General features: G+C 40.7%; 1 protein-coding gene across 1 annotated transcript in view; it reads left to right on the top strand.

Moving 5' to 3' along the window:
• The window catches only part of LOC124552539 (platelet endothelial aggregation receptor 1-like), a 187,556-nt gene that overhangs the window by 32,487 nt on the left and 142,437 nt on the right, over positions 1 to 12,632 (top strand). Inside the window, exon 4 of the mRNA XM_047126857.1 lies at positions 5,262 to 5,398. Within this exon, the coding sequence (XP_046982813.1) occupies positions 5,262 to 5,398 (137 nt within the window). The remainder of the gene's footprint in view (positions 1 to 5,261; positions 5,399 to 12,632) is intronic.

The raw sequence follows: 12,632 nt of genomic DNA, 5'->3' as shown, positions 1-12,632 counted from the left end.
CTTATTTATATAAATGATATGCTTTCTAGTATTACATGTGATTCAAAAATATTTCTGTTTGCTGATGACACCATCTTGGTAGTGAAGGATCTTGTGTGTAATACTGAAATATTATCAAATAATGTAGTCCATGAAGTAAGTTCGTGGCTTGTGGAAAATAATTTGATGCTAAATCACAATAAGACTAAGTTTTTACAGTTTCCAGCTCACAATTCGACAAGAACCGATATTTTGATCAGACAGAATGGGCATATTATAAGCGAGACGGAACAGTTCAAGTTCCTAGGTGTTCGGATAGATACTAAGCTGTCGTGGAAAGCCCATGTTCAGGATCTTGTTTAGAAACTAGATGCTGCTTTATTTACTATTAGAACAGTATCTAAAATAAGTGACAGTTCAACACGAAAAGTAGTCTACTTCGCATATTTTCATACGCTTATGTCGTATGGTATTATCTTTTGGGGTAATTCTTCTGATTCAAAAAGGGTATTTTTGGCTCAAAAAGAGGCTGTTCGAGCTATATGTGGTGTAAGTTCGAGGACCTCTTGTCGAACCCTATTCAATAGTCTGAGAATTCTGACATTGCTCTCATAGTATATATTTTCTTTAATGTCGTTTGTTGTTAGCAATATTAGCTTATTCCCAAGAGTTAGCAGCTTTCTCTCAGTTACTACTAGGCTGAAATCAAATCTGCATGTGGAATGCACATCCTTGACTCTTGTGCAGAAAGGAGTGGACTATTCTGCTGCATCCATTTTCAATAAGCTACCACAAGAACTCAAAAATCTTAGCAGTAGCCCGAACGCCTTTAAGTCTGAACTGAAGAGTTTCCTCGTGGCTCACTCCTTCTATTCTGTCGAGGAGCTCCTGGAAGAGCTAAAAAATTAAGCAAATTCCAGTGCTACATTGTTGATTTTCTTTATTTAATCTTACGACTTCTCGCCTTAATATGTTTCTTATATTTCATTTTATCTGTTTCTACAATCGTGTTATAATTTCATGTATTGACTCGTTCCATGACCATGGAGACTTCTCCTTAATTTGGTCCCACGGAACAATAAATAAATAAATAAAAATCAATGAGGAATGTACGACGAACGTATCCAATAGTACCAGTGAGGCGAAAATTGGCGTTAATGGTTATGGCAGCACCCGGCCGACGCGCTGGCCTTTGCTAACACCACGACATCGCCTCCTAACCATATCTGTTGGACCCTAGACGAATGGAAAACCGTGGAATGGTCAGCTGAATCCCGATTTCAGTTGGTAAGAGCTCATGGTAGGGCTCTAGTGTGGGGCAGACCCCGCAAAGTCATGGACCCAAATTGTCAACAAGCCATTGTGCAAACTGGTGGTGGCTCCATAATGGTGAGGGCGGCCTTTACATGGAATCAACTGGGTCCTCTACTACTACTACTACTACTACTACTACTACTACGTGATCAGGCCCAGTGGACCGCACGCATCTACAATTTTCCTCCTCCACTGTATTATGTCCATTGCTGCTATCCGCCATCCGTTCACATCTATTGACACTTGGTTTAAATCTTCATGCAGGCCATCCCTCCAACGCTTCTTGGGTCTCCCTGACGGTCTCTTTCTTGTAGGTGTGAAATCCTGGAGCTTCCGAGGCCATCTGTGATCCTCCATCCGGGCCACATGGCTGGCCCACTGCACTCGTTCGGCTTTGACAGTTCCTGCTGTGTTGGGCTGCTGGTATTGTTCCTCAAGCTCTTGGTTGCATCTGATCCTCATTCCCATGTATCTGCATCCAGAACCAGACCGGAGATCTTCCAAAGCACTTTTCTCTCAAATACAAGGAGCTTATGGAAGTCCTGTTTCCGGATACTCCATGTCTCACAGCCATATAGAACAACAGGCTGGATCAGAGTTTTGTACAGTCGAATCTTGAACTGTCTGGAGAGATATTTGGACTGAAGCAGTTGTGCTAGGCTGTGGTGAGATCGGTTTCCTGCTTGTATTCTGGCATTGATCTCTGCTTCACATGACGAGTTCTCAGTTAAAAATGCCCCTAGGTATTTAAATTCTTGCACTCTCTTGTAGGAATGGTCCCCAACCTGCAGTGATTGTAGATGATCAGCAGTCTGACAATGACTACGCGTCATAACAAGGTACTCTGTCTTGGCTTCATTTATGTTTAGCTCAAATTTGATGGCAGCTTCCTTTAGTGCTTTGGTCATTTGCTCCAACTCCTCTTCCGACCTAGAGAGTAAACAGATGTCGTCTGCATGTGCTAAGTATGCCAGTCTCTTTCCTTCGATTTCAATCCCTTCGTTCTCTTGGAAGGTCTCGCGTACGATCTTCTCGAAGGCAAAGTTGAACAGGATAGGGGACAACCCATCTCCTTGCCTGAGTCCTGTCACAATTTCAAACTCCTCAGTTACGCGATTTCCCATCTTCACCCTTGCACGTGTTTCGTTCAGGCAGATCTTTATCAGATTGATGAGTTTCTCTGCTATGCCAAACTCCCTTAAACAGTTGAGCAGGCCCTTGCGATGTATGTAATCATAGGCCTTCTTAAAATCAACGAATAAAATGTGCAAGTCTTTATCATATTCACCCAGTTTCTCAGTGAGCTGCCGGAGACTGAAGATGTGATCTACTGTTGACCGTCCTGGCCAGAAACCTCCCTGGTACTCCCCAATCACCGATTCTGCCACTGGCTGAATTCAGAGTCCTCTGGTACCACTAAAGCGACAACTGACTGGAAACAGTTGTGGCTCCATAATAGTGTATGCTGTGTTTACATGCAATAGACTTGGTCGTTTGGATATTTAGCCACTTGGAGACCATTTTCACCCATTCATGGACTTCATGTTCCCAAATGACAATGGAATTTTTGTGGATGACAATGCACCATGTCACCGCGCCACAATTGTTCGTGATTGGTTTGAAGAACATTCTGGACAGCGGGAGTAAATGATCTGACCACCCAGATCGCCTGGCATGAAACACACCGGGCCTTTGTATGACATAATCGAGAGGTCAGTTCATGCCCAAAATCCTGCACAGGCAACTGTTTCGCAATGCTAAGGAGATAGCATGGCTCAATATTTCTGCAGGGGACTTTCAACGGCTTCACGAGTCCATACCACGTCGAGCTGTTTGGCCAAAAGGAGGTCCGGCGCGATATTAGGATGTATTGCTTATCCTGTATTTAGCCATATTTGTAATTTTTCCTTTAAGAATGGTCTATTTCCTGCGATTAAAATACTCAGTAGTAAAACCGCTCTATAAAAAGGGAGAAAGGGATAATGTAGACAATTTAGACCTATTTCTGCGCTATCAGTGTTTGCCAAAGTTATTGGAATGGCTGTCTATCTAAGCATAATTGATCATTTTATACGAGTATTACATAATTCGCCATCAAAAGTACAGTTCGGCTTTAGAAGTGGTTTAACAACTGAAAATGCTATGTTATCTTTTCTCTGTGAGGTACTGGATGGATTAAACAAAAGGTTTCGAAATCTAGGCATATTTTTTTATTTAACTAAGAACTAAGGCGTTTGATAGTGTTGATCACAAAATATCGCTCCAGAAATTGGACCATTACAGAATACGGGGAGTAGCTCACAATTGCTTCACCTCTTACTTTAACAACAGACAGCAAAATGGCTGTGATGTGGGGTCTGGGTGGAGTATGGTCAAATGAGGGGTGCCCCAGGGTTCAGTGTTGAGGCCACTCATGTTCCTTATTTATATAAATGATATGCCTTCTAGCATTATGGGTATTTCTAAAATATTTATGCTTGCTGATGACACTAGCTTGGTAGTGAAGGATGTCGTGTGCAACATTGGCTCTGTTTCAAATAGTGCAGTTCATAACGTAAGTTCATGGCTTCTAGAAAATAAACTAACGCTAAATCACAGTAAGACTCAGTTTTTATAGTTTCTAACACACAATTCAACAAAATCCGACGTTTTAATTTCACAGGATAGACATATGATTAGTGAAACTGTACAGTTCAAATTTCTAGATGTTCAGATAGATAGCAAACTGTCGTGGACAGGCCACGTTCATGATCTTGTTCAAAGATTTAATGCTACCATTTTTACTATTCGAACAGTATCTGAAGTAATTGATAGTTCGACACGAAAATTAGTCTACTTTTGCCTATTTTCATTCGCGTATGTCGTATAGTAGTATATTTTGCGGTAACTCTTCCCATTCTAAAAGGATATTTTTGGCTCAGAAATGGGCATTTTGGGCAATAAGTGGTGTAGGTTCGCGAACCTCTTGTCGACCCGTGTTCACTAGTCTGGGTATTTTGACATTGGCCTCCGTATGTATACATTCTTTACTGCCTTCCTTGTTAACAACGTCAGCTTATTCCCAAGGATTAGCAGCTTTCACTCAGTTAATACTCGGCAGAAGTCCAACCTGCATTTGGATCGGACATCCTTAACTCCTGTACAGAAAGGTGTGCAGTATATTGCTGCATCCATTCTTAATGAGGTACCACAAGAATTTAAAAATCTCAGCAATAATCCACGCTCTGTCAAATCGGAACTGAAGAGTTTCCTCATGGGTCACTCCTGTTGAGGAGTTACTTGAAAAATTAGGCTCATTCTTATGTTATGTTGTTGATAGGGTTTACTTAAACTTATGGCTTCATTTTTTGGGTTCATAAACATTTAATTTTATCTGTTATTACTTTTATGTTGTAATTTCATGTACTGACAGGTTCCATGACCTTGGAGATTTACCCCTCAATTTGGTCCTACGGAGCTAGATGTGTAAATAAGTAACAAATAAAATCTCATGACTTTTGTTACCTCAGTTTAACTGAATTGTTACATTATGATTTATTTCGTTACCTTTTGCTGTAAACATTGCGACTTCGCTCCGTTAAGGGAAATGAGTATGGGGGCTAAGAAGTATCTGAGTTATCAGTAATGACTGTCGTGAGGGAATGGAAATTTATTCTTTAGCGACGTCACACACATTGTGTATTACGTCCGCTTGCGCTCCTTGCAAGTATTCTCAATGCAAAACGGCCACAAGGATTAACAGTCTATTAAACAGAATGAACTACTCTGTAACGAGCCGATGGGGTCCATAGCTTCCTAATATAAAAACACTCAAGAAACGATTCTGACTGGCCTCTCAAAATATGGTTAGATTTCGAGACTTAAAAACAGAATGACCATAATTTAAATGTGTGAATGGATTTCGAATAATATTAGCAGTTGGCTTAATAAAGCAATTTTTGACTGTTTGCTGATGCTCTTTCACGCAGTTGTGTGTGTCCCAGTCACCTGGTCGAGGACAGTGGTGGGCAGTGTGTTGAGCGTTTGTGTTTGAATCGGGAGTGCAAACACGGCACGTGCAACCCAAAGGGCTTCTGTGTCTGTGGAAGTGGCTACCGTCCACAAGGTAAGCAACTGGAAACAACTGTAAGTACAGTGTAAGACATGTCAGTGTGTGTTGCTGTGAAAGTAAAGGACCAACTGGAAAATCTGAGTATTGGTAGTACAGTAGAACCCCTCTAATCCGACCTTGGATGGTCCGTCACTCCGGTTAGTCCGACCATGCTCAGGCTCACGAGCGTTTGCTGACTTGTCACTAACTGGACGCCCGTCGCGCCATTGTTGCGGTGTCTATCGCTGTGCATATTGTTATACTGTACGCTATTGTGCAGTTTTAGCCTTTGTTGGGATTAAAAAACGTCGTTGTTTGCTTTATTCTGTGTTCTCTACAGTACTTATTACTGTAGATCCATTGTGTGTAGAGTTGTCTGTTTTTCAACATGTCTGGATTCAAATGTAAATACGTAACTCTTTCACTAAATGAAAAATTAGCAGTGCTAGAAAAAATTGCAAAGGAACTGAATGTAGGTGTTACGACAATTAACGATTGGAGGAAGAATCGGAAAGACATTGAATCCTATACAGTTACGATTGATGGTGAAAACACTCTGAAGAATCTCAAAACATTAAAAAAGCCGAAACTTGAACTGCTTGATAACGCATTGTGGATGTGGTTTTGTCAAGAAGGAAGGAAAGGAACTCCAATATCCGTGCCAATTCTCAAAGAAAAAGCGATAGTTTTGCACAAAAAAACTGGAAGCCGAAAGTAAATTTGCTGCCAGTGAAGGCTGGATTGATCGTTGGAAAACTCGTCATGGTGTCCGATTTGTTTCCATTTCCAGTAAAAAACTGTCTGCCGATGCCGCAGCTGCTAAGGAGTTTTCCGTTAAGTTTCAAGAAACTGTAGAAGAAAATGAACTGTTACCCTGCCAAGTGTATAACACCGACGAGACAGGGCTGAACTTTAAAATGTGGCCAACAAAAACGCTCGCAGCTTCAAATGAATCCGTGTGTAGATGCTATCTACACAATCGCTGCAGCATGGGTTGAACTGAAACCTGACACACTGCGAAAATCGTGGCGTAAGCTTTGGCCACAAGTTATGACTGAAAATGAGCATACCGAAGCTGAGCAAACGAACGACGCACTGGAAATCGTTACAGATCTACAAACTCTGGGGCCGAACGTCCCTGCCAATGAAGTTGAAGAGTGAATCAACGAATGTGACAAAGTCTGTGACACTTTTGAAGAGCTCAATGACGACCAGATTGTTGCCTCTGTTATCCAGGAAACTGTGAATGAGGACTCGGACGGCGAAGACGATCCCCACACCCGGATTTCACACAACGATGCAAAAAAACGCTTTTGACATCGCCCTTCAATACATCGAACAGAATCCAGTAGTTTATTTCTTTGTAAAAAAAATTCGTTTTTTATATACAGTGCTATAGACATTTTTTAGTTTACAGTATATATCGTTTATACGTTATTAAGTACAGTACAGTACTGTAATTTGTTTATCGTTTTTCCTTTTAAAACCAATACATATTATAGTGTGTGGAGACGTTTTTTAGTTAATCTGTTGTTTAACACTGAGTAAAAAAAGATCTTTTTTTTATTACTGTAGACGTCTTTTAGTTTTTAAATCGTTTAATTTTTGTACCAAATGTCTTTTTGTATTTTTTGCAATAAATATTAGATTTTCGGATAATCCGACATTTTCTTCGTTCCGACCATGGTCCCGGTCCCGAAGGTGACGGATTAGAGAGGTTCTACTGTACTAGTATAACCTGTGGTCGAAATTCGACCTACTGTGTAAGTAGACCTGACCTGTGATAAAAAAAGGGTCACCTTTCTTCAAGGGATACACTCCACGTAAAACTGAAATCTACCCTCACAAACGACCCATAGCAAATGCTGCATTGTAGCTACGAGTACTCTTGAAATAATTCTTTGATTTTTCTGTAGCTGTTCGACCATTTGAAGTGAGTCCTAGATGCAGTGTGTTGAAAAATAAATTTTGTGTTAACGGTGACAGATTAACCTACGACAACATAACGTGGATGACATTGTATTACACAAGATAACCTCAGATGCGTAATGACCTCCATCACGCAATCTGGAGTGTAAATTCATCATATCGCAATTATAGGCCTCAAAATTATTTGCAGTTACATTCAGTGAACATTAAAATGTATCTTTCAAAACAAAAAAGGATTATCATTATCAACGTCTACATTATTCCTATTACCTTGTCTACGTAAAAATTGTTTCACTCTAGCTCTTCAGCTTTCAGTGCGAGCCATTAGCGTCCTTCTTCGAGGCACAACGTAAAAGAGATAATGTTTCCGTATAACAAGAGACATTGTAACTACTCAAAATGAAGATACTGAAAATTAGAAACACTAAATTTTTGCGGTGACGGCAGCAAACGAACACAGAGTTAGTTCCGTTGTAACGTAACTACAAGAAATAAAAAATATTTACGTCTGAGAAAATGGACTCGATAAGTAATGGGGATCTAACCTGTATAACGCTGTGTGCGTGTTGTATGACTGTCAGTTTCACTGTCATTTAAACCCTCAACAGATCTTACATGAAAAACTTAAAGCATTTCGATAAGCTATCTGACTGCGTATTTGAATAACAATTTACAAGTGATACAGAATCTGGCCTGTGCAACGGAATTTACTGGATTAGAGTACATGACATGTTGTGGTGTGTCAGTGTCTCTATTTTGGCCCTAAGTTTTGCACTCACCTATTTAGATGACTGCCTTTCTCCATGTGGTTTACAGCAATTTGCAGCAGCAGCAGTGGCTAAAGCTTATTGTTACTCGGAATGAATTTAATAAAAAGGCGTTTGCTTGGGTCCTGTGAACTACTTAATAACTTGTAAGAAGGAATTTCATAAATTAAGTCTATTTAAAAACTTCAGAAATCACCATGACCAATAATAGTTTCACAAGTATTAATAATGGCAAAACGCCTGACAATGACCTTATAAGAATTTTTTCTTGTAGTAAAAAAACCACCCGCTGGTTGCAATGGATTTTATAGTCGAATTGACTGTAGATTCGACTCCTAAACTAAGGGAGTCTTCATCAGAATTTATATTACCTAAATAAGGAGGATACAAAGTTAGTCATTAATAAGAAAAATACGGGACAGTAATAATTAATATTGGCATATAAAGATGTACTTACATACGTAAAACGTTCAGTATTGCAGCTCTCGTCGTACATTTTTAACACCAAAAAGGCCACGTCACATAATAAAACATCCTATGTAAAAGTTTTACTGTCATTTCTAGTTAAAAATTTAAGATTGCCGCTAAGGGCTGCTTGTGTATACTGAAACAGGTGCCGTCAGACTGGGTGGCGCGTGCGCCGGCTATAGTGCGATGTGGACATGAGGTGTCTAGCCATCTAGTGATGAAAACTGGTAACATCTGTTTTACGTGATAGAGAGGTTACAGCAGTTTGTATAGCAGATGTGTCTACAACTTTTAAACATTTTATAGTATGAAGACATATTATAATTTAAAAGCAGTAAGAAATTATGAAAAATTTGTTCAGTAATTGTTGTTGTTTAAATTATAGTATGTCTTCATACTAAAAAATGTTTAAAAGTTGTAGACACATCTGTTATACAAACTGCTGTAACCTTTCTATCACGTAAAGCAGATGTTACCAATTTTCATCACTAGATGGCGAGACACCTCATGTCCACATCGCACTATAGCCGGCGCACGCGCCACCCTGTCTGACGCCACCTGTTTCAGTATACACAAGCAGCCCTTAGCGGCAATCTTTTAATTCTTAACGAGAAATGACAGTAAAACTTTTACATAGGATGTTTTATTATGTGACGTGGCCTTTTTGGTGTTAAAAATGTACGACGAGAGATGCAATACTGAACGTTTTACGTATGTAAGTACATCTTTATATGCCAATATTAATTATTACTGTCCCGTATTTTTCTTATTTATGACTAACTTTGTATCCCCCTTATTTAGGTAATATAAATTCTGATGAAGACTCCCTTAGTTTCGGAGTAGAATCCATGGTCAATTCGACTATAAAATCCATTGCAACCAGTGGGCTGTTCTTTACTACAAAAAATATTTTCACAGTTGCTGCACACAGCTATGTTTAAAGTTGTTATAAGTATCAATAATGTCTGAGTGCCAGATTAACAAATTATTTCAATTTGAAATTTACATTAACTTTTGATAACCACAGAATATTTATGAATTCGATGTGGAGAATAATTATTGTTATTTGGAGAGTAAGGAGGCTTCTTTAACTGACAAGCAAAACATGAGATTATTGCAAAGTCGGACTAACAATCACGAGCCTAACTCTCCAATTGCACTTTACGCTATGGTTGCGAATTTTACCTTTAATCCATCTTCATGCGTAACCAAGCCATCTAAATCTCTCCTGGCCATGTAAATTAAACCAGGCCTTGAGTGTCGTAAGATCTGCCATCACCGACGTCTTCTGTCCCCGAGCTCCCGACTGCAATACTACTTCCATTCTTGCAGACAGACCTCGTCTCACAACAATGCTTAGAATCGCCTACCATGTTTCGCCCTCACATTGTTACTATCGATATCTGAGTGCTTATTTATTTATGTAGAGAACGCAGAATATTGCACAATACAAAGAACAACGTTAAGTTGGCTATATTGTTTTCAATGCTCAGTGCAATATTTAATCAATGTAATGAAGAGTTCTGACACACTCCTTACACCGTTTATTCTTGCACCAAAGTAAGTGAAAAAAACGGCGCTTCGTTTTCCACTGTTGACAACATGAACGACGCAACATTTGCGGCATTGTAGCTATCCGGTATGCATGTGTTATTGCAAATGAACTATCTGCAACATTTAAACATGAACGTCCCTAGAACGCAAATTCACGAAACTTTGTTTTTTTCCTGTGTCCTTTCTGCCAAAACACCTGATCGGTACGCATGGTGGAATTTGGTAGCAGTGTGAGAGACAAGGGGGAAATATTTATCATGTGCGTGTGTCTACTTCCGTTTAAGTCTCTTAATGTATATGAAAACACATGGTTTCTTTGTGAACAACTGTGGTAAAGTACCTCTCGAAATAAGTAAATTTCATTGTCCTCCTTGTATAATTAATTTTAAAAAGTGTTACTTTAATTTACGAGCTCACGTTTTAATTTTATGATATCGACAATGTTTCTTTTATTACACTACTGGCCATTAAAGTTGCTACACCAAGAAGACATGCAGATGATAAACGAGTATTCATTGGACAAATATATTATACTAGAACTGACATGTGATTACATTTTCTCGTAATTTGGGTGCATAGATCCTGAGAAATCAGTACCCACAACAACCACCTCTGGCCGTAATAACGGCCTTGATACGCCTAGGCATTAAGTCAAACAGAGTTTGGTTTGCGTGTACAGCTACAGCTGCCCATGCAGCTTCAACTCGATACCACAGTTCATCAAGAGTAGTGACTGGCGTATTGTGACGAGCCAGTTGCTCGGCCACCATTGACCAGACGTTTTCAGTTGGCGAGAGATCTGGAGAATGTGCTGGCCAGAGCAGCAGTCGAACATTTTCTGTATCCAGAAAGGTCCGTACAGGACCTGCAACATGCGGTCGTTCATTATCCTGCGGAAATGTAGGCTTTCGCAGGGATCGAATGAAGGGTAGATTGGTTCAAATGGCTCTGAGCACTATGGGACTCAACTGCTGAGGTCATTAGTCCCCTAGAACTTAGAACTAGTTAAACCTAAGTAACCTAAGGACATCTCAAACATCCATGCCCGAGGCAGGATTCGAACCTGCGACCGTAGCGGTCTTGCGGTTCCAGACTGCAGCGCCTTTAACCGCACGGCCACTTCGGCCGGCTAATGAAGGGTAGAGCCACGGGTCGTAACACATCTCAAATGTAACATCCACTGTTCAAAGTGCCGTCAATGCGAACAAGAGGTGACCGAGACGTGTAACCAATGACACCCCATACCATCACGCCGGGTGATACGCCAGTATGGCGATGAAGAATACACACTTCCAATGTGCGTTCACCGCGATGTCGCCAAACACGGATGCGACCATCATGATGCTGTAAACAGAACCTGGATTCATCCGAAAAAATGACGTTTTGCCATTCGTGCACCCAGGTTCGTCGTTGAGTACACCATCGCAGTCGCTTTTGTCTGTGATGCAGTGTGAAGGGTAACCACAGCCATGGTCTCTGAGCTGATAATCCATGCTGCTGCAAACCTCATCGAATTGTTCGTGCTGATGGTTGTTGTCTTGCAAACACCTCCATCTGTTGACTCAGGGATCGAGACGTGGCTGCACGATCCGTAGCAGCCATGCGGATAAGATGCCTGTCATCTCGACTGCTAGTGATACGAGGCCGTTGGGATCCAGCACGGCGTTCCGTATTACCCTTCTGAACCCACCGATTCCATATTCTGCTAACAGTCATCGGATCTCGACCAACGCGAGCAGCAATGTCGCTATACGATAAACCGCAATCGCGACAGGCTGCAATCCGACCTTTATCATAGTCGGAAACGTGATGGTACGCATTTCTCCTCCTTACACGAGGCATCACAACGTTTCACCAGGCAACGCCGGTCAACTGCTGTTTGTGTATGAGAAATCGGTTGGAAGCTTTCCTAATGTCAGCACGTTGTAGGTGTCGCCACCGGCGCCACCCTTGTGTGAATGCTCTGAAAAGCTAATCATTTGCATATCACAGCATCGTCTTCCTTTCGGTTATATTTCGCGTCTGTAGCACGTCATCTTCGTGGTGTGGCAATTTTAATGGCCAGTAGTGTATGTTACGAATACAGATACTATCACATAAGTAATACATGCAAACGTCACTCGTGATACAGCAATTTTTCACGCAGCTCATTCTTTATGCCGTAATATCTCCTGAACTATGGTAGGTAACTGGTTAATACGCCCTTAGCGATTGTTGCTTGTCAGTAAGGGATATGTGTACGAAGTTTCGTTTAAATCGGCCCTGTGGTTTAAAAGATGTGAACACACACATACATATACACTTTTGCAATCTGCATGGATTTGGTTGCATTGCCTATACTTGTATATGGCATATTACGAAATGAAACGTGTCTCTTCCTTTTGTATGTCCAATTATGTCCAACGAGGGCAGTACACAATTTATATTTATCACTCACCTTTAGATGCTACATAGACTGCTAGCGGTCACTGTCGATATTGAAACAGACCGTACCTGAAAGTTTTAACTGCATAGGTAGAAAGATGAGTTTC

Source organism: Schistocerca americana, chromosome 10 (genome assembly GCF_021461395.2).
Source record: "Schistocerca americana isolate TAMUIC-IGC-003095 chromosome 10, iqSchAmer2.1, whole genome shotgun sequence".
Taxonomy (NCBI): Eukaryota; Metazoa; Arthropoda; class Insecta; order Orthoptera; family Acrididae; genus Schistocerca; species Schistocerca americana.
The sequence above is the reverse complement of the archived record's forward strand: the minus strand, read 5'-3'. Positions and strand labels throughout refer to the sequence as shown.